Source organism: Gouania willdenowi, chromosome 12 (assembly GCF_900634775.1).
Source record: "Gouania willdenowi chromosome 12, fGouWil2.1, whole genome shotgun sequence".
Lineage (NCBI taxonomy): Eukaryota > Metazoa > Chordata > Actinopteri > Blenniiformes > Gobiesocidae > Gouania > Gouania willdenowi.
In genome coordinates, this window is record NC_041055.1 from 23,034,829 (window position 1) to 23,061,073 (window position 26,245).

General features: G+C 39.3%; 2 protein-coding genes across 22 annotated transcripts in view; one reads left to right on the plus strand and one right to left on the minus strand.

Annotated features, from left to right (window-relative positions):
- Window positions 1-4,894: 4,894 nt before the first annotated feature.
- On the plus strand, window positions 4,895-16,841 carry alpk2 (alpha-kinase 2). 2 transcript variants are annotated; one of them, XM_028462673.1, is made up of 11 exons: window positions 4,932-5,014; window positions 5,295-5,421; window positions 7,841-9,358; window positions 10,353-11,823; window positions 11,907-12,054; window positions 13,096-13,223; window positions 13,306-13,649; window positions 13,713-13,801; window positions 13,872-14,089; window positions 15,102-15,150; window positions 15,715-16,841. In XM_028462673.1, exons 3-11 carry the CDS (start codon window positions 8,222-8,224, stop codon window positions 15,920-15,922), a joined length of 3,792 nt encoding a protein of 1,263 aa, XP_028318474.1. In that variant the 5' UTR covers window positions 4,932-5,014; window positions 5,295-5,421; window positions 7,841-8,221; the 3' UTR covers window positions 15,923-16,841. The 2 variants fall into 2 exon arrangements, with proteins under 2 accessions (XP_028318473.1, XP_028318474.1); XM_028462672.1 differs by lacking the exon at window positions 5,295-5,421 and having other exon boundaries at window positions 4,895-5,014.
- A 6,517-nt stretch (window positions 16,842-23,358) lies between these two features.
- Window positions 23,359-26,245, minus strand: part of nedd4l (NEDD4 like E3 ubiquitin protein ligase) — a 49,455-nt gene continuing 46,568 nt past the window's right edge. For all 20 annotated transcript variants that reach the window (XM_028462695.1, XM_028462694.1, XM_028462693.1 and 17 more), the window contains 3 exons: window positions 25,927-26,023; window positions 25,688-25,760; window positions 23,359-24,118 (listed from right to left, as the gene is read on the minus strand). In XM_028462695.1, the coding sequence (XP_028318496.1) occupies window positions 24,016-24,118; window positions 25,688-25,760; window positions 25,927-26,023 (273 nt within the window). In that variant the 3' untranslated portion in view covers window positions 23,359-24,015. The remainder of the gene's footprint in view (window positions 24,119-25,687; window positions 25,761-25,926; window positions 26,024-26,245) is intronic.

Genomic DNA, 26,245 nt, shown 5'->3' on the forward strand with positions numbered 1-26,245 from the left:
CACTGTGAGTCACGTCTCAGAAGAGCCAATGACTCAAGCGATGAGATCAGAACAGAGTTTTTCATGTGACGCAAAAACATATTCATTAAAGATCTTGAGCTGTGCAGGGTATAGGGTTTATTAAAATGTACTTTGTCCAAAGCTATGTAAGCAATATCAGAGGAGAATATCTACAAAAAAGCAAATTCATAAGCAGGAAACATTGACATTCTGATTTAATCCATTTCATTATATTTCAATCTGTTACGTCAATCGTGTAAATATCTTTTATTCCCCCTTACGGAAAAATAATGTTAAGTATATCTTTCATAAGACTTTGGCATTGCAGAGATGCGTCCCAGTTGTCACACTTGTTATTGCCACCTTAACTGGTTGAGGAGCAGCATCACATGACACACTTTCTCACACACACAAACAAAATAAGTCAGTGACGCACATGTGCAGTCTTGACCTGGGAGCTTTTGGGAAGGAAAGCAGACGCTCTAACAACATGGAGTAAAAATATATCTGGCTTTGGTAAGAGGATACATCTCCCTCCACTCACTGCAAGACTCAACGGGGCCACGTCCAATCCCAAAGCTCAGGACAACATGCTTGAGATGGTGTCAAATGTTTGAGACTGTCAGAGTGTTTTAAGACATTATAGAAAAGTTCTTTACATTTGAAGATAAGAAACCTGGGGGGGTATTTAATCAAAGTGCTCATAATAGAGCCAGGCCTACGGTTTAAACCTGGTTTAGCCGGGCCGTCCCTGACCATGCTGGCTTTTCCCATTTCATCAAACTCTTCTCAGCTTGGAGCTCTCCAGCTGAGCCAAGCCAACTGACAGTGTTTAAGTGGATGTCTTCATATGACCCACGAGATTGATCAGATTTAATGATGAGACGTGAAGACGCATGCGCTGCATCTTTTAATCTAAATAAACAGCCAATAGAAACCAATTCTGAGACCAACAGGACGTGACATCATCTGTTACTGAGCAGTGAGAATAAAGTTGAAGTTTTTATGGTTTGAACATTTTATAAGTAGTAAAGGGTTAAAATTGGTGTTTAGTCAATGTATCAGAAAACCACAACAAAATTAAATCTTGAAATAAAAAAAACTTGAGCGGGAGGTGAGTAATGCCTTCTATGCACACTGTATGCTGACTGTAACACAAATAATGTATTTATCATTATTATGTATTTATTCTCCTTTCCAGTAGTAACAGTAAATAAAAGTTGACATGACATTTTGGTGACATTTAGCGCCACTGTAAACAGGAAGTACACTGCAGCTAGCAAAGTAATGGACAAAGGCACCATATTGTAACGATAACGGCGTTATTTCTTTAGAAAAATATTGCGTTACAGTACTAGTTTCTGTCAAAAGTGACGTTTTACCACCCAACACTGGCCTTCACTGATGACTACCTGTATGAAAGATATAGATTTTCAGCAGATGGCATCCGGTACCTTTGCAGACTGCTGGGTCCCAGGCTACGACACCAAACAGCACCCAACCGTGAGGTTATGCCTGCGAGCTCTTTTGCCTAACACCATTCACAGACCCACAGGAAGGACAGCAGGCCTACAACAATGCCCATGCCAGAACAAGGGCACAAATTGAAATGACATTCGGCCTCCTGGAGGAATGGTTCCAGTGTCTGCACCACCTGAGAGTCAGCCCAGACAGGGCATGTGAAATGATTGTTGCCTGCGCTATCCTCCACAATGTGGCCTGCCTAAGGAAGGAGAGGGCTCCCAGAGTGCCAACAGACATTGACTGGGACAATCCGGCCATCTTTCCAGATGATGACAGCGGTCGGCTGGTCAGAGACCAATATGTGTTGAATTATTTCAGTTAAGATCTATTTTGTACGTTTAAGTTACATATTGCCTGCAATTGCAGAGGAACTTATGTTGTGTTTTATTGATTTGGCCTATTGTGTTGTATACAGGCCTGCCATTTCTGTTCATTTGTTAAATATGGATTTGTCCTGCAGCTATTTCAGTGTGTAGACATGCAGGATGTATTATATAGACCTCTGAGAATGTGTATTTATTGTTGTTATACACTATGCTTTGACTATGTGCTTTCTATCTTGTAGAGCATGTTTTGAAAGGTGCTGATGGTTTACTTGCTTTGATTTATCCTTATTCAATAAAGGAACATCATGTTACTCTTTGCCATGTATTTATATATATGGGATGTGTATTTTATATATATATCAATAATTTATCTAAACTGATTGCAATTAATGATCACAAATTTTTAAATAATGACAGCGGGTGTAGTTAAATGTGATAACAATGTGTAGTGGGCAGTGGAATGAATATTGGTGTCCATTTGTGGTGACTGCTGGCTGAGATAAGTGATAAGATTAAACAGATCCTGGAACTTAGCCTGGTCTGGAGCAGGCTAGCTCTACTTTTATGCAACCGGATCACGGATAAGTTGATCCAGGATAACCAACATATCCCGGCTGAATCCCTAATCCTACTTTTATGCAACAGGCCCCTGGTCGGGATCAGGTTTGCGCCACAGACTGTGTTGCTATGGTAACTAAGGTGTTTTCTCTTTGATGAAACCGCTGTTCCAGTTAGAACTTAGCTTAGACTCTCAGGTAAAACCTGGACTTCACCCTGAGCTGGGTTTGATGAAATACCCCTCTGGTCAAACACACTGTTATGTTTTCTTGTTGCCCAACACCAGTGTTTCTCAAATTGGGGTACATGACGGCACTATAGGGGTCACTTGAGAGAGAAAAAGTGGAAAATAAATGAAACCATTAAAATGATGGGGTTTTATGATGTTTATTCTTTAGTTAAAAATGATAATCATAATAATGATCTTGATTAGAAAAACTGAAAATACAAGGATCAGTCTTGGTCCTTCACCAGGTGGGAGATGACTGAAAACTTCTTTTTTTTTTTTAGAAATAAATCTATTCAGGAGGCACTAAATAATGTTTCATTCCACTTATTTCCAAAATAAGATTCTTTGAAATATGTTTCAACACTTCATTTCATCACTGTGCACTATAGTTGTTTTTTCATAGCATTCTGAGCAAAAAAAGTTGCAGTTGAATAAAAGGGGGTCTTTGAATTCAGAAATAAGAGAAAGGGAAGAACCATTGCTCTAAAGGGCCAGATTTGGCCCCTGAGTTTGAAATATTTACTACGTACACAGCCACCGACAACTCTGTTCCCTTTGGCCAGCAACCCATAGGTCAACAGCACCATCATCAGTAGACCCAAACATACTGGCAGACACAAAGACATTAAATAGACCAGGGACTAATGACCTGATTAGTAGAAGCTGGGAGACACAGGTGAGGTAAATGAGGCTAATTAGCTAAGCAGGGCTGAAAGTATGAGCTGTGCCATTCTGAGGTTTCTGCACATTTCACAATAGAAGGGAATAAGTGTGAAGTGTGGGAAGATACTTTTGTACAGTGACAGGCACAGTTACAGATGGACTTTACCTTTATTTATTTATTTATTTTTTCATTTTGTACAAAATCTAAATATGTCAAGTACCTACTAAAAGAATCGTCATCTTGAAAACATATCCTGCATAAGACACACGTCTAAACTTATATAAAAATAGGTAAAAGGTTATAAGGTTTTCCCTTTTATTTGTTGTCCCCTTGCGTTCTTTTTTTAACATTCACCCTCACATTTATTGTTGGTAATAAACCTTGCCGCGGTTCCCTTGCATACAGTAAACATCTCATGTATAAACTTAAAAAGGAAGAGACCAAATCTTGCACAATTTGAACTTAATTTATTTTCCACAAAGGCATCTGTATAAAATAAAAGGTTTGTCAAAATGTACTGTTTTTTTTTTTTTTCATTTAACGTAAGGCCAATGAATTCAATTCAAAATAAAAAATAAAGCTACATTTATGAACTCTAAAACTGTGCCATATGGGTAGAAACCACAACCTGAACCATAGAAAGTGGCTGGGAGTTGATCAAAAATGGCACGACCAAGAACATATGGATTACGTTCAATGAGACCATGTAATGGAAATTTAAAAAAAAAAAACACAAAAAATAATAATTTACTCAGTAACGGTTGGGTGTACAAATGTAACTAATCACTTCTTCTAAAATGTCCCTCTGTACAAGTAAAATTAGTGATTTAGAAATATATTATGTATGTACACCTCAAACCATCAAACACATACTGGTCATAATTGACAGCTCTACTTAAGGTCCCACTATATGAATACATACTTCCGACAGGCACAGCACTAGTGTTTATAAACTAGGGACTTGTACTTTACTTTTATTAGATAGTTGATATCAGATATAAGTCATTTTAATGTAAAATGTCTAAAAGTTGATAATGGAACTTGAATAGCCTTTGTGAGTTCAGGAATTTAATGTAAATTATTTGTTTTTGTAAAAGTTGTATAAACTATTATAGTAGTCTCAATTTGAATGTGTAATTTTAAAAATGTGTATATTTATGGTAATTTCCCACAGGTGCACATTCCCTTCGATAGTTACATTCCATCCAATTAGCATAGCCTACATGTCTTTAAACTGCATGCTCAGGGTCAGTGGGAGACGAACCTTGACCTTTTGCCAGTGACAGAAATGCTAAGCACTAATGGGAACCAACAGCTGGTAATGAATCAATAATATGTGTGTTTTTTTAGGTATTTGCAGAATGAGAAATAAACATAAGATACCAAATAAGGACAATTCCGATGGGTTTGCATAGCTCCCGTTAGTTTTCTTCACCAACCGACCTCAAACACTTCTATAAACACGTTTCACCTCAAACCTCAGTCACTTTCGCTCATAATGTAGGCTATGGCCACGACCACCTGTAAATATAGATATCCAGTGTTGAATGTTAAAGATTGGCACATGTCTGCAATATCAGGTGTCTGACTATGTACTAACGGGGGACAAAATGTAAAAATAAACTCACACCCCAAGACTCCCGACTCTGCCTGAGCTCATACTGAAGTCCTTCATCATCGCTCTATGTCCTCAACCACACGACTATGACAAGGGTACGTACGACTTGCATGGCTGGAAATCCCCCTTAACAACTGCTTTAATCCCGGCTGTGGCAGAATAATTTTTATCAGGTTGTAATACATCTCCAGGGGGACTTGTTAGAGTCATCTTTAGTCTACCATCATACTTGTGGCAGTTGTTGTTATTCTGGACATGTTCGTGTCGTTTCTGATCCTTTCTCAGAAAATGAACACATTATAAAGTTGAGGGGGGTTTTTTTTTTGGTTATATTTCCCAAACTATGCGTTCCAAAACACCTTGTGGTTCTTTCAGTCTTTCCAGCAGGTTGTCCATTCACTGAGGACATAAGGATGTCGCAGGCTCTTAATAGAGAGCGGTTGGACCTTTTTTTGGCACTGATGGACCCAGATGAAATTGGATTACACTTTACTGTGCTCAGGTGCTGACAGTTTTATTGTTCTGTTTAATGTCAGAACAGGCCGACCTATTCCACATGCCGAACAAACATACCATTCAAATAGATCAAGTTCAATTTCCAAAACACACTGTAACTATGTGTATTTGAAAATCAATATAGACCAGGCAGAAATGTTGAATTGTAGGATTTTATTTGAGTTTAAAATGAATTACCCGAGTCTTCACTGTTATAACTAACTCGAAACCTTCAAACGGTTGTGTGTGTGTGTGTGTGTGTGTGTGTGTGTGTGTGTGTGTGTGTGTGTGTGTGTGTGTGTGTGTGTGTGTGTGTGTGCGTGTGTTTGTTCACAGTGGTCAATAGGATTACATTAGGTGTGTATCTCCTGGTAAACATCAGAGGCTTGAGAACTCAGGGAGGTGTCCTTCAGTGCAGTGGGAATGTGATGAATGCAGGTCATGGGTGAAGATGAGCTGGTATTTTTCCAGTCTCTGTGCCACCAGCTGCCCTCCTGCAATCATGTAGATCAGAATGTTTTCAAGCTTCATGTCCTTCCACGGCGCACGTGATGCATGTGTTTTTGATGTAAGGCTTGGTTTATGGTCTCATATCTCTAAATCTAAATACCTGCCATTCATTTGTTTATCCATTATTGCATCGATCCTGTATTCCGTTTAAGGCAGTGTAAAGACTGGAAAGGACACCAGTCTGTTAAATATATGTATAGACAATTACAAGCACAACTAAGCTTTACTGCTATGGACAATTTGGAGACTTCATTGCGAATAGCAAACACGTTTATGAAAAGTGGAAGGAAATCCTAAACTCAAACGAAAAACCAATAACTAGGGAGCACACAACTGTGCAAAAAAGGCCAGGGATTTTGAAACTATTATATGCGTGTTAAGAATAAAGCTGAATACAGATTTTTATGTATATATGTTTAAAATTTTATTGGACTGGATGAACATTTTAACTTTGGTAAACATTTATCTTGTTGAATTGTATATTCATAGAAGGTGCTGGGTACAATCCTTGACATTTTTAAACTGCACATTTCATCCAAAAGTTCACTCCTGATGCCAGTGTGTCCCTAAAAACAATGCCAAAGTGCCATTTTTGGTGTTTTCACAAATTTATAGTTGTGCCAAAACAATGGTTGTTAATATTGTGGCTTCCACCTGAATAAGCACTAAATGTAACGTCTCGCGGTGTGACGTCATATCACAGAGAACACGATAAACAAAGTAGAACAAAAACGGCATCAAGCAAATCTCTGTCTTATAGTCACGGTGAGAACGTAGTGAAAACACTTCCTAAATATTCTACAATCCCATGCATTAAATTTTTGTGAAATCACATAAACTTTTTTTAACAAACCAATTGTTGTGATGTAATCAAAAACAAACTTTCCAGTGGCAATTTCTACCATCGACATGAGTGAGTAAATTCTGAAGAAATACCTTTGATTTATTGATCTTTTTAATGAATATAGTCCTAATTCCTGTGCACCATGCATCTATTGCTAAAGGGGTATGCACAGCAAGGTATGAGAGTAAGAAGTAGTGCAAAAACATTTGGTACATTAAATTTATGAAATTGGGGCACTGGAACCAGTTTGTGTTTTACTAAATGTTAGTTTTTGTGAGTGGCAACACAATTTCCGCAGGTATTTCATGCTGCATGGAACAATTTATTATTTTCCCAGCTGCGAGAAAGTTTATGTCAATGACATTTATCACATCAAACCTAACCCTAACCCTGAATAAAAATGTTCTTATAAGTTGTCATTACATGAAATAACTACCGATTGAATTACATAGGTTTGAAAGTTGTGTCCAGCAGCACGTAACAATACGGAAATCATGTTGACATGCACGAAAGTAAAAAAAAAAAATCAGTTTTGTGACCAAGATCATGTTGTATCGTTCATCTCTCATTGTCATGTTTTTCTTTCCATCGTGGTTGATTAAAGTGGCATCATTGGGAAATATTCATTACAGGAAAACACTTTTAATAAATGTTTGGTTTTTTTTTGTTTTTAATTCTCATATCCCATTGTTGGCAAAAATATCCCTTATTTGTGACCAGGCTTTTCATCCATTACCTGTCTTTTGGATTATTTATTTGTCAACAGTAAAACCATCAATGTAGACAACTTTATCAGCCATAGGGCAAATTTAACAACAGGAAGGTTTCCTGTGGATAAGGCATGTGAAGTGTTTTTTTTAATGGCTCCTAGAATAGAAGGTACAGGCCAGTGAGGAAGAAATCTCCTGCAACATTGATAAACATGTCACACAAAGGGGCAACTTGAGAGATAGTGGACTCTTTGAAGGACTTAAGTTCATCTACACAGGAAATAATACTAAAGGAAACAAGTGCAGTCTTTTGTAAAACATTGTGGCTTGATACATTTCTAATTGAATGTGTCTCTTTGCAGGTGCTGAACCAGAGGATCAAAGAACCAAGAATCTGCCTATATACAATATAATAATACATCAACCTCTTTAAGGAAATAAACTCCCATTTGGACTCTTGTGGAAAAATGGATCAAAAATCTCAGACACTAAAAAGAAATCCTATATCAATGTTTCAGGCCTGGATTTAGATCAATTTTGTTCATAGCCTATACTCTCGGACCCCCCCCCCCCCCATCCCCCCCACCCCTCCCGCCCCCCGCCCCAAATCTAATGGTTTATTGGCTTTGTTTTCATCACTTTGTTCTCAAACCAAAGTTTCTGCATACAGTGCAAGAGCTTTTCATAGTTGCAGTTATTACATCTAGTAAGTTATATAATGGAGTAAAACTGTTGTAGCACCAATGTCAGAGCTTTATATTTTTGAAGGTGTCACAGAGGACTTCATCTTGAGCCCATCTGTAGATCCCCAAGAGGTTGAAAGTCTCCACCACAAACATGGGGGAAAAACAGCCATCCATGACTGTGGTCCACATGGCTTAATGTGTAACGCTGACACAGAAGCACCTTGTCATCACAGCTTTGACAAAAGGCCAGATGCAGAGATCGATGAGTCATGGATTAGACCCCATGCTCCTGATGCCAAAAATGAGATTCTGGTAAATGATGTAATAAAAGTTAAATCGGAGGTTTCAAAAGTGCGTCGCAGTGACAGTCCGATCGAGCATTGGCTGGACGCGTGCCAGTATCTGACAGATGAGGATACAGGAGGAATGGAGGGGATACAAGGAGGGTTTCCATTCATCAGTGACTTCTTCGATCCCCCCAGAGAAACACAAGTGTCAGATTGCAACTCTGATTGGAGCGAGGGGAGTGGCTGGTTTGCCAATGACACAGGATGCTGGCAGCCACGGGTTGAAAGGTGGTCATCAGTGGACAGCTGGGCCAGTGCACTCTCAGACTGGTCTGAGATACTCCAAGCTCCACCAGAGGACTTTAGCGCCGCTTTTGCAGAGATAGGAGCTGAGATAGATGCTCTGACTCTGGGACTTGAAAAGGTGAACGTTCCCAAAGAGGAGAAACACATACCAGTGATGGGAGTCCAGGATCAGCCTCTACTGGTGCAGAACATCCCACAGAGCCCCATTCACTCCAGCCAGAGCTGCTTGTATTTGTGTATGGAAGCTCCTGGACCAGAGCTCCAAAACGAGGCCTCCCAGGGCATAGAAAACACATGTGGTTCTACACAAGACGAGGATGAGTTGGAGGAATCCAACAGCTCCTTATTCACCACTACACAGCCCTTGTCTGATTCTTTAGCTGGTGCTGTGGTGGCCTCTCCTGGGGAACCCGGTGCAAACACTCCTGCTGTCACATCGATGCTTAGAACTACAGCCTCTAAAGATATGGACCTTTCTTTTTGTGGTGGTGAAATCCATTCTTTGGAAACAGAAAGTTTCAACACCAGTGAAGACCCAGTTTTTCTTAAAATAATAGAGGATACCGATCTGGACTTTCATCAAGAGCAGGTCACGAAAAAGGTAAGACATGCTTTTTCTGCATTTGCATCAAAAAACTATAAAGAACAAAACTGTACCCACTAATGTTTACATAGGTGTGTGGATGAGAGACAGTCAGTGGAAAAGATTCACTCTTCACCTACAAAAAAACATTGATCTCTTTTAGATCACTGGCCCATCATATGATTCCATTATGAGCTTTGGAATCACTGGGCCACATTCCTACCCCTGTCCTTGTCATTATTACCATATCTTAAATAGACTAAAATCTACGGTATTGTAAGTTTGCTTTGGATTTTGGATTGGAGCCATTTGGTGTAGACTCAAGGTCTCACATGGAGCCTTGATTCAGAGATCGGATAAGTCCTCCTGCTCACGTCTCAAAAACTGACAGCTGTGTGTGTGTGTTTGTGTGCTAAAGGAAGCAGAAGTCCTCGTGAGGAGAACTTCAGATGCTCAGAAATGGCGTCTAATAATAGCTGCAGGCTAAGTTGGATGATAATAGCAGCAGTGGCGTGTCACGGTGCTGGCTGAGAGGAGAGCACAGCTGAGGACTGAAACTTGAGCTATCTTCGCTCCATCTTCCTCTCTCTCTCTCTCCCTCTGTAACTCTTCCATTCCAATTGCAACTCCTTTAAAAACCCTTGATCGGAACAATGAAGGGTCCTCAGTTCCGAAAGGTTGCGTTTGATTCATTTAAATGCTTGAAACATAGCTCCAGGAAGTTTCAGTGACACTCAGGGGTTCGGTTCCAGGCAAGATATATGGACTGGTTGTTGGGATACAGGAGCAGGGTGTTTCATTGGAGTCTCTGTTGCAGCTCCTTAGAACAGTAAGTACTGAGGGAAAAATCAAGAAGATTTTATTTTCTCTAACAGTTATTCTCTCATCTTAGCATTTAATGGCACATTTAACTTTAAGTTTTTAGAAAATATAAATGAATTCTCTTGTAGGAATAATTCTGAGTGTGAATTAAGTTTGTCTTTTATTGTTATTTGTTCATTTTCAACATCAGCCCAGTCGAGATGAACTGTGTGAAGTGACAGATGAACACTGGATCTTCCAGGCGGACGGGAGCCGCACTCCATCTGAAGACCACAAGTTTTCAACCGATCCTGTTTTCCTTACCCCACAGACAGCTGCATACTCACATGCGCCAGGTGTGGACACACGACCTGAAAAGCCTTTTAATGTCAATACACACCTACCATTTGACTCCAGTCCGGACTTTAAGGCAGCATGTCAGTTGGGGCCACAGTCGGGGAGTCCTAAGTTTATTATAACCATAGCTCCACTTGGTGTCGGTCCCACCCTTGTCTGTCAGGCAAGCAGAAGTTTGGAAACAGACCAGACATTTTCAAAAAGGAATCCTGGTTGCTTCAGAGGCATCGGTTGTGAGCGGGTACATCAGAGTGCAGCCTTTTCCACTTCGGATGGAATTACAAGCAAAGCCGCTTTGGAAAATGATGAGGAGTTGATTCATAAAAGGGAGAAAACAAGACACACTGCTGAGAGATCTTCACTAGAAGAACAACAAGATACAGAGTGTTACCTCTTTGGGAAGCAAACGACAACAAAGAAGATCCAAGATGTCCAAAACCTAACTGATGTTTGTACAGATCACTTATTCATACCTCACAGGAACCATGTTGCATGCGTCACTTTGAATCTAAACGACCCGTTTGCCTCCGGAGTTGCAAAGCCCATCCCCATAGCAGTTGAAACTAACAAACCTGAGCTGAAAACAGCTGAGAAAATGCCTCACAAAACTCACAAGGACAACAAATCACGCTCCAAGAAGGACAAACCCACTGAATTTCATCATGGTGCACAGACAACTAAAAAACAAGAAAACTTATCTCAACATGTTCTTGCACAGCAAGTATCACAGCCAGCAACTCAAGAAAGCCATGTGGCGATCTTACCAACTGGGCTTGAAACAAAGGAGGTCAATTTGGTGATCGACACCAAGCTAGCATCTGAGAAAAGCACAACTAAGCATCATGGAAAGAAGAAGAAGAAACATGCTCAGGGCACTGTGTCAGGATCAAGTGTTGGAGAGGCTACGCTTCCTCTGACTGAAGTAGAAAATGGAGCCAAACCAAAGACTGCTAAAGCAAGGATTGACATTTTTGAGGCTAAGTTGAGTCCCAAACCTCAAAGTGACTGCAGTAAAGCTGGAAGTCTTGACAAGAAGTGCCAGAAACCAGAGGTTAAAGCATCACAGACCTCCAAACCTCCAAAACCCATGGATCACAAAGAACGCTTGCCCAAAACCTCTATCAGTCCTCTGAATGACGATGTGATCAAAAGACGGCGCCTGTCAGAAGATAGGTTTGGTAAGATCATCAGTGCTTTGGAGACCAAACTTCCAAAATCAGATGTTTCACCTAAGTCAAAGGGAGAGCAGATCAATGCTGATGCAGGGGCAGCTTGCAGAAAATCCTACAGTGAAGTTGTCAAACAGAAAGCCCTGTCTAAAGAAGGTAAGGTTGCATCATCTACAGATTTCAATGTGTTTATGTCCATACACAGCTTATCACATGAACGTGTGTAACCACTGCTTTAGACTTTAGGGTGGTGCAGCCGATCCAGGCAGCGCCGGTCAGCGGAGATCCTCAGAGTCTGTGCCTGTGGTGTCAGTTTGCTGCTGTGCTCTCAGATTACACAGTGACCTGGACCAGAGAGGACAAAGTCCTCACTGAGATAAAGAGAAGGTACTTCATTCAGTGCATCATTTTCACTTTAATCTCTGTCCTTTTCACAAAGCACCACAAGTAAAGAAAACTCTATTTAAATCCTTGCAACACACACCCAAGGTCACATTTTGGATCGGATTATCTCCAGGGGTGTTGATCTCTCTGTTGTTGTAAGAGACTTAGCTCTCTATGATCATTTCTGTGTTAATCAGGTAAAGCACATTTAATTGCCTTGTGTATGAAATGCACTAATAAATAAATTTGCTTTGCCTTGCCAATAATGAGAGTAAGTGTGCAGACGTCAGATTTGCAGTTGTTTCTTTTAAAGAGGGTTATGTGAATACTATGTGTGATACTTGAAGGCAATCATAAGTGTCATGCAAGATCTTCTAAATACAATTTTCATTTGTAGGCTGTTTTGACTATTACTTTTTGGTTTATGTGGTTAGAGGACAATTCTGGGTCCCTTATAGAGTAAACTAGTTTATAACAAGTTTATATCTCTTTTTGTATAAAAAAAAAATGAAACACATTCGCAAAGTGTAAAGAAGCAACTTTTTTATTACTTTCCAAGTATGTGACAGTTAGCTAGACAATTATCTATGGACTGTCTGGTTGTAAAATACCTCATTGGACCACTAGAAGGTGCAGTTTATGAACTGTTTGCAAATTTGGTTTCATAACAAACACCATCAACTATAACATGTGGTTATTGCATAGTTTTACTTCTTCCTACCACTTTTCAGACATGTTATGCTGGATATAAGTGTGTGTGTGTGTGTGTGTGTGTGTGTGTGTGTGTGTGTGTGTGTGTGTGTGTGTAAATGTCTTAAATCAGTGACACTAGAATGCAACTTTAAACACGGAATCTAAGGAAATAACAAGGTGAAAGAAAATTTCTAAAAATTTAAAATGCATTTATTGGTAACAAAGAATAAAACATATAACAGAGCCCTTTGGAATTTTATTAGAAGACATGTTGCCACTTTAATTTCACATATTTCATTAACCTTCATACTCTACATTCCCTGTTCATTTTGTGTCTTTGTTGGTCTAAAGTGCAGGGGATGAGAGCAGAGTGTCCTTTATCATCTCTAATGCTTCCCACAAAGATCTCGGCAAATACCAGTGTTGTCTCAGCACCGTGCACGGTTCCCTCTCAGTGGATTACTTGCTGACATATGAAGGTTTGAAATGCTAGTCCAATTTAGAGAAAAAAATCAAAGCCCAGGCATAGAAACCCAAACTAAACTCATTGTCTTGTTTCAGTACTCAGTGAGATTGTCATCCCTCCTTCTGTGGCCATCACTTCAGCTCTACCTGTTGAGGTGAGCCGTGAAGAAGAGGATGTCCACTTCTCCAAGCTAATCTTCAATGAGGACTTCCTGTCGGATCGCTACTTTGGAGAGAATGAACTCGTCAGTATCATCACTGAAAAGGTTCACTTTGGGGAGGGGATGCATCGGAAAGCGTTTCGAACAAAGCTGCATGGAGGTCAGATTCCCCTGTTGGTCCCAGGACACCCCTGTGTGCTGAAGGTGCACAACGCCATCAGCTATGGGACCAAGAACAACGACGAGCTGATTCAGAAGAACTTCACGCTGGCTGTGGAGGTAATACAAGCTCTGTCTGTGTTGTATCCTCACTGAAACACATAGTGACCTTCTGATCTGCAGGAGTGTCACGTCCAGAACACTGCCAGACAATACATCCAAGCCTACACTGCTGCAGCTCACTCTGTTGAAGCCTTCGGAGATGTCCCAGAGTGAGTAAACTCTCAACTAAAGCTTTATGTCCTCCTGCTATCTGCTTAAGTTCCACATCCTTCCCGCCAGGATCATTCCCATCTACCTGATCCACCGGCCTTCCAATGACATCCCTTACGCCACGCTGGAGGAGGAGCTAATCGGTGACTTTGTCAAGTATTCAGTCAAAGATGGCAAAGAGATCAACCTGCTGAGACGAGACTCCGAGGCCGGACAGAAGTGTTGTGCTTTCCAACACTGGGTCTACCAAAAGACTGAGGGCAACCTGCTGGTTACAGACATGCAGGGTGAGAAACTGTACAAAAACATTGGCCACAGCTACATGATGGTTTTTAATTCTTTGAAATAATTATTCCAAATTAAATTATTCTAGAATTAAAGTGTTCTGCTTCTTGTTTACATGGAAATAGTAATTCCGAATTGAGGTTCACATGGAAAACAGGTTTATTCGGCTTTATCCAATTCCGCTTTAGATCTAGGGGTTGGGAAGGGTTCCGATTGGAGAGGCAAAGGTGACGTATCACGTCTATTGGGAAAAACACATAACACAAATCTTTTCTTTTCGGCTATAACATAGAGGACCACATAATAAGACCTATTTTCACTTTTACTTTTATTGTAGCTTGGAAGTAGCAGCTTGACAAAAACATACTGTTTCACTTCCGTCAGCGGAGTAGGAGAAGGAGATAGAGTAGCGCAAAAGGGAAGCAGAAGACCTTACTTTGGTCAATAAAAGCCAGTGGTTAGAGCAACAGCTGCTCTAACTTCACCTTACTGGACTTTGGGTAAAAAATTAACGTTTTAGTGATCCACGCATCATGAGTGAAGCTCTGTGGGTCTGTTGCTTCATTCCCCAATTAAACCTGTTTTGTGAGAATGGCCGCATGTTTATACTTCCTTTCATCCACTCTTTTCATTATATCTATGTCTTGGTAGGCTCGGCTCCAGTCCAACGCTTGCTTGCTGCATCCATCTTGGATTATATTGTCATCATCATTGTGACAAATTGAGCATGCGTAGAACGACTGAAATTAACTTAAAGCTGTTTACATGATTGGGGAATTATTTAATTCAGAATTAAAATCGGAATAAACCAGCCACCTAATTCGGATTGAAATTTAATTTGGAATTACACTTGCATTCTGAATTAAGTGTTTACAAGGTCAGTTTAAAGAGGAATTAACTTTTATTCTGAATTTAAGTTGAATTAAAGCTCCCATGTAAATGTGGCCAGTGTGAAAGGCTAATTCTGCATCATCGACCACATCTGAGTATATTGAATGTCACTGTTTTGCACAGGAGTGGGGATGAGGCTCACCGATGTGGGAATTGCCACCTGTAGGAAAGGGTGAGTATAAGTTTGTCAAATATGCTGCCCATGCTCCAGAACCGGCCCGCCAAAGGGTCTAAACTGGCCCGCTAGGTAAATTTGCCAAATATGAGAAAGCAATAAATAACTGCAATGTCTTCATTTGACTGTAAGAGTAGTTGGTACAACTTAGCATTCTTTTACAACACACATTCCATATTCAGCCACAGGGGGTGCACTGTTTTAGTGAAAGGTGGGCTACACAATATTTTTGTCACAAAAAAAGATTGTGTAGTTAATTTTTCTTTTCATATTAAATAAACAGAGCCATGATATTGCTGAAATTGCAGGGTTTTTTTTAATTGAAATTTGATGTTTTTTTTATTGAATATGTTGCAAATCAAAGATGTAAATAGGATATCTAGTTCTTCATATTATATTTGTATTCATTTAAGATGAAAATGAACTCTATTTGGCCCCTGAGGTAAAATTAGTTTAACACTCCTGAGTTATGTTCACAAAATCAATCATTATTTTAGTTAAACAGAGTAATTTGTGATGCTCGCTACCACAGACTGACCCTCCTTTTTTGTCTCTCTGCAGATACAAAGGCTTCAAAGGAAACTGTGCCACCTCCTTCATTGACCAGTTCAAAGCTTTGCATCAGTGCAACATATACTGTGAGCTCCTGGAACTCAAATCCCTGCAACCCAAAGCCAAGAAGGTCACTGCTGCAACCAAACCCAAACCCCAGCCCTCGGCTACCCCCAAGAAAAAAACCTTTGGCTCAATGGTGAAGGGCAAATCATAGCAGAGGGAGAATGTTGGACTCATTTGTAGGTGAAAGGACATTTTTGGTGATTTTATTTGCTTTATTTGGACCTCACATGCTGAGCAGAAGGTTAGGTCACTGATAACACAGCTGTACACATTGTTGCGAGTTTCTTTGCTTCATCTTGTGATGAATGTTTGAGAGTCTGAGTTGTTGTTTGTTGTAGCTTGTTTTATTTTCATTTGAATACATGAAATAACCATCTATTGGTTTTGGGAAAACAGTGATTATTTTTGAAGACTTGAAAATGATGCTTGCCGCTATTATGAACTGGGATGTCTTAGACTGCTCGACAGAAGAGGTGTGAAGATTTATTCTTTACTTTATTTTTTCAATTTGATATTTTATTGAATGAATTGACTTTGTTTGATTGAGGATTGTTGACCTGACTTGTATGAGTAAATCATTGCTGAAATGAGCAAAAGTTCACTTTAATATTCATTTATTTTAATGTAAAGTAGTAAATCTGTTTTATTGTTGTCTCTTTTGATGCGTCAGAATGATTTGCACACATGAAGCTCATGTAAATCACCTTTGAATGTATTCAGTGGAGAATGTAAAGTTTTTTTTATTGGTTAATGTATCGTCTGATGTATATTTCTGGTATGGTTATAAATGTGTGGTCCCAGTTTTCAAGCTCATGTTTTTAAGTGCATGCGTGTCAAGACACACGTGAGGGGGTAATGTTCACTTTTGAACGTGGCACAGAAACCTAAACACGATCTCAAATGTATTCTAGTCATGCAGCTGCGGTCTAAAGCTGTCTCTGTCCTGCACCCGCCATCACCTGCTCAAATCCCTGACCCACATTGTTGATCGGCGACTCAGATTGCACGCTTTGTATACGTGCACGTTAGATTTTAGTTTCTGAATAATAAAACATGAAACAAACACGTAATAGTTGAAGAGAGATTCATTTCGTCTTCTTTTTCAATAGTATGTTAAGTTGAGGTTTCGTTTATTATTCATTTTTGACAGTCGGGAGATAAAAAATTTCCTCAAAAACCTCAACTTGACATGAAACAAACACATTTCTGCTGTCTAAGTGTGGAGCAGAATAGAAGAACCGTGATCACAATGACAGAAAGGTTTATTCAGGAGATAATGCAATACAACAACGTCATCAGCGTAACAAGAAAATACAATCAACTCCTTTGTCTTGTATGCATGTTAGAAATCTTCACTAAACAATCTGGTAGCATGAAAACAAATCAGCAATTCTATTTTTACAGGAAGGAAAATGTCTCCTGCAGGAAATTAGCACCTCAGGTTAAAGTAAATAGGTCACACTACATCATGTACAATGTTTCAGCACGACACACCTCTATTTCTAAGTGTCATGGTCCTCACTGACACCAAATAGCACATGGTCATTATCAACAGCAAAAAAACAAAAACAAAAACATGGCGAACACAAGCTAAGCTTTAAGTCAGCTTAATAAAAAACAAACAAAATGAAGGGATGAGGCTATTTTCACACTGGAGCTATTTAGTGTGATAATGGTGTTTGATACTCAGGAAACAAACACCATTGTCACACTCCAAAGCTCTGGAGGATAAAGACTGATGGTAGATATGATAGATGAGAATCCTCTGAACAACCACTGGTTTGAATGGGAAGTCCTGGTGAGAGAGGGAGAGGAGAAATTTAGTCAGAAATGCAGAAAAAATAGAGAGAAAACAACGGTAACGGTGTGCATATTTGTACAACAGAAGCTCAATTTTGCTCAGATTTGGATACAAAAATAAACACTAAATTTCGGAATGCCAAGCAGGTAGTAGCTTAATCAATGTAGCTAAAGTCCAGGTGTGTCATTTCTCTGCTGATCATGGGGACGAGTGCAGCTGTGTGTGCTTGTGTTTAAAGCCTGTGTGCGCGCATGTGTGTGTGTGCGTGCGCATGTGTGTGAAAAGAATAAAATGCCTGTGTGGGTAGCATTGTTCCACCTGAGCAAAATTTTTAATCTAAACTTATATAAATATCAAATAAATCTTGTTTAAAGCATAAGTCAAATGAGGTTTAATGGTTTTAATATATTTTGACAAACAACATTCCTGAACAACATTCGGCACCATTAGGTAAAAAAGATTTGGTGCATATTTATCACTATGTTTATCATTCAAACATGGATATTAAAGCATTTTAAAGCACTGAAATCAGTTTGACGATGATAAATACTTACTCCCAGTTTGTCGAGCCTTTCCAAATTCACTCATTCATTCTTTTGAGGTTTTCTCATCCTTCATTTCTGCTCCTTCACACTTTGGAAATAGTTTAAGTTCAGTAGTGCGTCCGCAGCTCGAGGCTGAGGGGATGATCATGTGGTGCTTTTGGTATCGGCGTTGGCTCTGTTCAAGTCTTTATGTAGACAGAGCAGAGTTTGGACAAACAGCCAGTTGCACATTAGTGATAAGCTACAGAGGACGTATCGATCGACCCTGACCAAAGGCAGAGGGTGACGGGTGGAGGAGGGGAGGGGAGGGGTTGGGGGGGAGACCAAAAAACTGCAAAGGTTAAGGTGGTTGAGGTCAGGACATTCAGACGTTCAGAGGAAGGTAGATGATGCAGGTGAGGTGGAGGACGGACAGAAAGTTGGCTGACTCTGCAGCTTGGCAAAGGGACAAGGTTTCGGTGACAATTTGAAGTTTTATACATAAAGGCTGACATTCTGCTGTCATTATAGCATGAATAAGGTGTCACGAAGACTGTCATTAAGTGTCATTCGTTACCTTAACCCCTAAACCTAATGCTGCGTTCACACCGGACGCAACGCACATTTTTGTGACGCGGGCACGGCACGAATGCTTCCGTAGGATCGAAAAATGTTTTCCCTATATTCGCTTCATATGCGCATCTGAAGCGAATAAAAAAAAGGGGCCAACCTGAGCCCCCTTCTTTTCACCATCAACTATAGTGGACCCCAGTAATATTGATGCTCTTTACCTTCTGTGGAAGCTGAAGAGGCGTCAAAACGCTCAACGCCGGCGTTCCTGGATTCACCAGGGTAAACCGGTGAGTTTCACTATGTTCTTCAGGAGCTGTGCCTAATCCTTCCTGGTCCAGTCCCGGTAAAAAAAGAACTGGCTGTGTCGTAGAGCTCCAGGTGGTCACACACCGCCACAATTGTTTTCAATTTCATGCTAAAATGGGTGAATAGACGGGTGTCATTGTTGACCGCCTGATGTAATTGACAACAAGGACTTTGATTGGCTTTTGCGCCTGCGTGTCTCACGTAACATTTACTGGAATTCAATATTTTCAACTCAAGAGAATGACGAATACCACAAAAAAAATGGGAGCGCACATGCCACAGCCAACGCTCTTGGAACGCGAATCATACCACTCCAACCAACAGGAGAAGATTTAGCCTTTTACCGTGTCTTATCATTGACTTTGTATGTACGCAAACAATTTGCGCCGTGTCCGGCGTGAACGCAGCATAACCCTACCTAACCCCGCTAGATTCCTCCACCTAACCCAAAAAATGCCAACATAGCTCCAAAGATGTCACAATTTAGTGAAAGGTGTCATAACTTAACAAACGACACTTAATGGCCACGTTTACAAGGGAGCCTTAATTCCTCTTTAAAGCAGAATAAAAGTTAAATCCTCTTTAAACTGCCCATTTAAACACTTAATTCCTAATGCTAATTTAATTTCAAATTAAACTTAAATCTGAATTCGGTGACTGGTTTATTTAATTCCTCTTTCCTGTAAACACTTAACGTGCTTAATTCCGCTTTAAGTTAATTCGGGTCGTTCTGCTCATGCACGATTTACAGCGATGATGACATAATCCAAGATGGCCGTCCAGACTAGAGCCAAGACTATTTATTTATAAGAGCCTCAGTAAACATGGATATAATGAAAAGAGTGGATGGTCGGAAACATAAACATGCAGACTTTTATACGGACACATATATTTCCCTTCCGCTCCGCGGTCCAAACTGAAACCGTGTGTTATTGTCAAGCTGCTGCTTCAAAAATAAAAGTGAAAACAGTTCTCATGTGTGGTGTTCTGTGTTACAGTCGACAAAAAAAGGCTTGTTTTGTGTTTTTCCTGATAGACGTGATACCCCCCTGTCCAATCCGAGCCCTTCCCAACCCCCAGACCTAAAGTGGAATTGAATAAAGCCGAATAAAGCTCAATTCGGAATTACTATTTCTATGTAAACACGAAGAACGACAGCCTTCATGACAGATATAATGACAGAGTAATGTCAGCCATATACAACTTCAAGTAAAGTGTTATCAATATTTCAAAGTCAGCCATGTTTTTTTAAGCCAAATGATGGATCTAAAAAAAAAAAATAAATTTACAATTGTGTAGAAAAATGGAAAAACAGGCAAACGTTCATTATTTTACTCCAACTCTGACGCAAAGTCTCAACTTTTACTTTCTGACGGTCAAAGGCCACTGCTGTGATGTAATTGAACTACAGACTGAATCATTAAATTCTTGTGCCTCACTTTCTTTAATAGAAACGATTAATATTTCATCTATCGTTAGTTTACATACTGACAAATAAAAGAGAGATTTACTCGCAGTGTGATTTCTCAATTTGTCTTTGTTGGCTGAAGGTATCGAACATTTCAGGAGGCAGACCTAAAGAGAAGTTGGCTCTGGGTTTGTTGGTTTGTTTGTAGCCAGATCATGGCAGGGCTTGATAAAATGTCCCCGGACTGGCTTTTATTTGCTCGTCCTTGGAGCTGATAACTCTTAGATCGCCTGTGTGAATGAACCGAGGTCCCTTCACCACAACACGTGTGCTCTAGTGGTAAAAAAAGAAGACAAAGAAGTGCATGGAAGCTGATTTTTTTTTTTTTTTTTTTTTTTTTTAAATTGCCACCCTTAGTAGCAGGCACAGATTTGGTTTTAAAGTATTCCTATGAAACAGTGAAGTTACAATTCATGAGGAGTAACTCTTTTTGGGTTATAACATTTTCTGAAAGCTTTGTGCAATCTTACAACAGCCAGCAATGATTCATAAGCACACACAATGCAAATATTTCCGGGATTAAGTAAAAAAATTAAATAAAATGTGTATATATAAATATACATTTTATTATTTTTTTTAATATATTCATATAAAATGAGCAATTTTTTAAAAAGAGCTCAGGACTGACAAATGTTCACTCGGGCATTACAACTTAAGATAGATTTGTAGGAACTAAACCTAGCTTTGTTAATTAAAAAAAACTTTTAAATAAGGAAAAAAAGAAAAATAATTAGTAAAAATCAATAAAAAGAAGGGGAAAGATGGAAAAAGAAAAGTGCAAAGAAAACCAGATGCAAAAAAAGACAAAAAAAAAAGAACTTTTTAAAATTAAAATAGGTGAAAAACAAACAAGCTATAGGACCAAGAATTAATTCAACTTTTTTTTTCTGTCTGCACATGCTGTCGAAGGTCAACACTATATGTAGTGCAATCTTTTTGCGACAGAAATGCATGTTTTGTTATTGCAATTAAATAAATGAATTGATTTTATTGCATAATTGTGACCATCACCAGCTCGCCCCAAAGGAAGGGTAAGAAACACTTTATTAAAAGGAGGATATAAAAAGAGAGGGCAGTGTTACACCTTAATGAGGGGGTAGGAAATGGGGAAGAGGGAGTCAGGGTAGGAAAAGGGAAGGGGTGGGGAAGGTTTGACTGTTTAAGGTGAGTAAAAAGTGTTGTTAAAGTTGTGCATAATTGTGCTTATTGCGTTGTGTGATCAGTTCAGCCAGTCTGGTGACAAGTGTGGAAAAATTAAAGCGGGTGACAACACCCAAGTAAGGCAACCTATAATGGTAAAATAAGAGAACTGAAAACTTAACTTCAATATCAGAACTGAAAAATATTGGCTTTGTTTTAACTGAAGACCGGGAGTTCCTTGAAATGGTTGTTTTCCATGTTAAAAGTAAAAAAAAAATGAATAAATCTACAGCATTCCATGTCCAAAACTGCTCTATTCATTTTTCTATGGTCCAGTTTTAATGCTAAGGTGAACGCTGTTGCTAATCAATGAACAAACTGAACAGTGTGGTCTGAAAACTCAAAATAGGAACATCTGAAAATGCTGCTGTTGTTTTCGTGTAAACAGCAAATGTGATACTTCAGAACATGAATGTAAAGAAAATCCAATGGGTCGTTTGGAGTGAATCAGAATAGTTAAAAAAAAAAAGTAATCTCTTGGCGCTCATCACAAAATATACATAGTTATGATTAAATAAAATCCAACATTTCCACATGAGCAGCAACAATGTGAGAAACACTCAATTTTTAACCCTTTTAAACTCTCTAAAGTGTATAGTGAACAGGAGATGACCTAAGCCAAAATAATGTACTTGCATCTCATTCACATTGGTGGAGGTGAACTACATCTCTATCCACAGCTGCCCTGTTTGCACCAACTCATACACCACTGGTTAACAACTTAATGAACAAAGCAAGCAGTCAGAAGAAATTTTCATTTTTATTTGAAGTTAGAGGAACCACAGAGTTGCAGAAAGTAGTGACATCTTTAACAGTATTTTTTTTAAATCTCAATAATTAAAAAAAAAAAAGAAAACACCTAAAAAGAAAAAAAAAAAAAAAAGGACAGAGTCAGTGTAAGTGGTTAGATCACATCAAAAATAGAAACACAAAAGAGGGAAGCAAAAGTAGTCGAGCAGAAAGAGAGAAAAACAAAAAAACCTCTGCTTCAGCGTTAGCAGCTCACATCAACAGACATGTCATATTGCACAGATACGTGCTCTGGTAGGGAAAAGAGAATCAAGTAAATGACAAAAGACAAACAACAGGCGACATTAACCTCAGAGTGATCTATAAAGTGCCCTTTAGGTTCAATAGTGTTAGAAAAAGGGGGAGAAAGATGAAAAAAAAAACACTTCTTTAGTAAGAAACGTGCTGCTTTCTATTCAGTGGTAATCACAGCTTTTCTCTCTCTCTCTCACATGAACAACTTCATGTTAGTGTTGATCAGTAATACTTCTGTTAAATGTAATACATACATATTCATATATCATGAATGAACTTAAAAATTCTCAGGAGCAATTTATAGCGTTATGAACAGCAACAGGCGTGAGGCGGATATTCATATATTCAGAGCGTTTCATCCCCACCTGACTGTTTACACCTTCAAAATAAAATGCAGTCAAAGCAAACACGACATAAACGTTCATGCTGCTTTCAAAGCACTACAATATAAAAAATTGTTTTGTTTTTTCCCCTCCCCCAACACATTTGCTATCACCGTAACTTGACTAAGCCAGAATCTGCACTTCACACACCATGGTGGTACACATCATATATAGTTGTCAAAATAGTAAAGGACATTGTTTATCGGTACAAATACACGGAAAGTGCTCACTGGTCGTATTAAAACAAATCTGTTCTACAAAACTTGTTTTTTTTTTTTGGATTAGGCCTTTTTTTTTTTTTTTTTTAAATAAAAAAAATTACTCCCTGTTTTCTTCATCTTTGATGGTGACTAAAAACGTAAATTTCGGTCTTAAAAAAAAAAAGGCTGCAGCGGTGATTTCTCATCACACGAGGCTCTATAGAGGGGGGCGGAAGGAGGGGGTGTGGCCGATTTCCTGAAATGTGACTGGCTAGCGTTCCTAAGGTAATCTGGTGTTGGTGAAAAGGACTGACCGTAGTGTGGTTTCAGTCAGGAATAGTGCATGTCAGAGCCAAATTAAGGCTATGCTAGGATCTCAATACTTAAAAGTGTAGCTGAACAGAGATTTTTTTGAAATGCACTGACGTTTTCCAGCACTGTAGATTTTCACATGACGAGGGCAATAGAGAGAGAAAGTGAGTCATTGTTTGCTCTCAAACTGTGCATCGCTTGACCTCCAGGCCCAGCACCTTTAGAGAGAGTGACCCCGGCCACACTGAGTAGGGTAGAGATGGAGGCATGTTGGCTCCACATGTCACTGTACATGTCTCCACACCACCGTGCAGCGGAAGTGTGGTGTTACAGTTACAACATGCTCGCAGGCAAACTGCTACAGCAGCCGCTTTGAAGTCTGTGTGGCTTCTGGATTCTGCGTTGTTAATGGTATCGATGGGATGCTGCTTGTTTAGTCGACTCCCTCGAAGCCCTGCGCATTCTCCACGGCCATGAGAAGTTTCTCCCTCAGGTCTTCAAAGGAGTCGTAGGTGGGCAGATCCAAGCGATTGAAACTGGGAAGATAATCATCAGATTAATGATGGCGACCTAGTGGAATTAAATCAAGTGAGCAAAACTAAGCGTACTGGTGTAGATTTGGGGTCTCCAGATGCCTTCAAAAAACTAAGAATATTATATATTACATAATTATTACATATATAAGAATTTGAACCAATTTTTGCTTTTTACCCTTTTTCAGCAACACCAAACTTTCCATATTATAATCTATTTTCATCACTTTTTCTTGCCATATTTTCGCTCCTTTTGATGCATTTTTGCTACATTAATCCCATTTCTGCCACTTTAAATTTCAACGCCTTTTCTGCACATTTTTTTTTTCCACTTATAAACCCTTTTCACCACTTTTCCCACCTAATGTCGCATATATTGACCCATTATTGTCACTTTTAACCTTTTTTCGCCATTTTTCATGATTATTTTGGCCAATTAAACAATATTCGCGATTTGTCATGCCCATTATTTGCCAGTTTAAACTAATTGTTTAAATTGCATTACCCGAAAACCTACCTCCCCCATTTCTGCCACTTTTAAGCCAATATTGACACTTGGAAGCTTTTTTTTAACCACTTTTTCTGTCCGATTTTGACCACTCAAATGTGCAGCTTTTAACCAATTTCTGTGGTTGTTGAAATCCCATTTCACCACATTTTCCACCATTTTTGGTCACTTAGTTTTAACCCATTTTTATTTCTGATTAAAACAAGGATTTAGATCTTCAAGATGACTATATACTATGGCACAAATAACAATAAACTTCCTGGATAACAGCGGATAATATTCAGATAAATAAGTTCATGTGTTTATCACAGATTCATAAAACAATGGACCATCATTTTGCTGACTTTATGGATGGGCCCCAAAATGCTCTCCCCTTTATTCCCCCTTATTGATGATGGCCCTGTCTCCACATGACTGTTCTTTAATGTTCATGTCTGTGTTCAACCACCTTCAGTTACAGCGGGGGTCCCCGGTCTCTGGAACCTTTAATTTGGGGGTCGCGGGCTGAAAAGGTTGAAAACCACTGCACTACGCAATAAACATTCACTTCTAACTTTTCTTTTTCTGTTCTGGTGAGAAGTATATGTCCTATGTATAAAATCCATCAATAATAACCAATAATAACTAAGAAATAATTTACACCACGAAGCATATTTATTAAACTAGCTACTGTGATGAAAGGTTGTTTGATTACTTTGCCTCTGAATTTAAAAACTGAACCAATCCAAAGTCAAATGGCTGCAGTAATGGTAACTAACAGTGCATGTCATTATGACCAGGGAAGCACCTGGGAGCTTCATTCCACGATGAGAACTATGGAAATGGCAGGTCAGAGTACTGTGTGCACGACCTGCCTGAGGCTTCTGCCTTTGTATTGCATCTGTGTGTATATAAAGCTGTGATGCAGATGAACGAGTACATGCACTTTATTATTCTTTCCTATCTGTTAAAACTCTCCTGTCTAGTGTGATAAACTTTCCTTTCCTTAGGAAAACAATAATATTCCCATCAACCTGCATGTTGTCTTTCTTTGGTAGGATAGTACTGTATATCATGCCACATACCATGTGTGAGCTCTTGGCAACTTGTCTGGCGTTCCCCACTGCTCGATTGTGAACAGCTGAGGTCCGTTAGAGCCTGCATGGCACAAAAAGGAAACAACAGCATTAATAATACCAATGATGAGATAATGGGGACATCGATCATTTACCACTCACTGACTGCTCAGTCAATACAAGAGATGAAATTATTAAAGGAAAGCTCTGATCCTATCAAACGTGCTTTATTCCATGTGGTCACACACCGTAGAGCTCCGCAAAGCCATTCATGGGAACCCGAGACGTTCCCGTCACAAACTGGAGGAGTCGGATTCTCTTTTCAGCGTCCATCAGTAGCACCACCTGAGGGCAGGAGAGAGAAACTCTTTCAAACATTACAGCAAAAAATAAAAACATAAAAAAGTAACGTTTTAATTAAATTAAAGATTACTTTAATAAAAATTAATCATCTTCTGATTCCTAAAAATAGAAAGTGAGCTTTAATAGGATTGAAAAATATGGACCAAAACTCATATCTTGATATTTTTTCCTCAAAATGGCGATATACAATACAAATCTCGATAA

What these genes read in the sequence shown, in the direction of transcription:
- alpk2 (XM_028462672.1), top strand. Translation starts at nt 8,222, where the DNA reads ATGTCAGAGCTTTATATTTTTGAAGGTGTCACAGAGGACTTCATCTTG. An exon ending in GCTGGTTACAGACATGCAGG is followed by an intron (nt 14,090 to 15,101) that starts GTGAGAAACTGT and finishes TGTTTTGCACAG; the next exon opens with GAGTGGGGATGAGGCTCACC. An exon ending in ATTGCCACCTGTAGGAAAGG is followed by an intron (nt 15,151 to 15,714) that starts GTGAGTATAAGT and finishes GTCTCTCTGCAG; the next exon opens with ATACAAAGGCTTCAAAGGAA.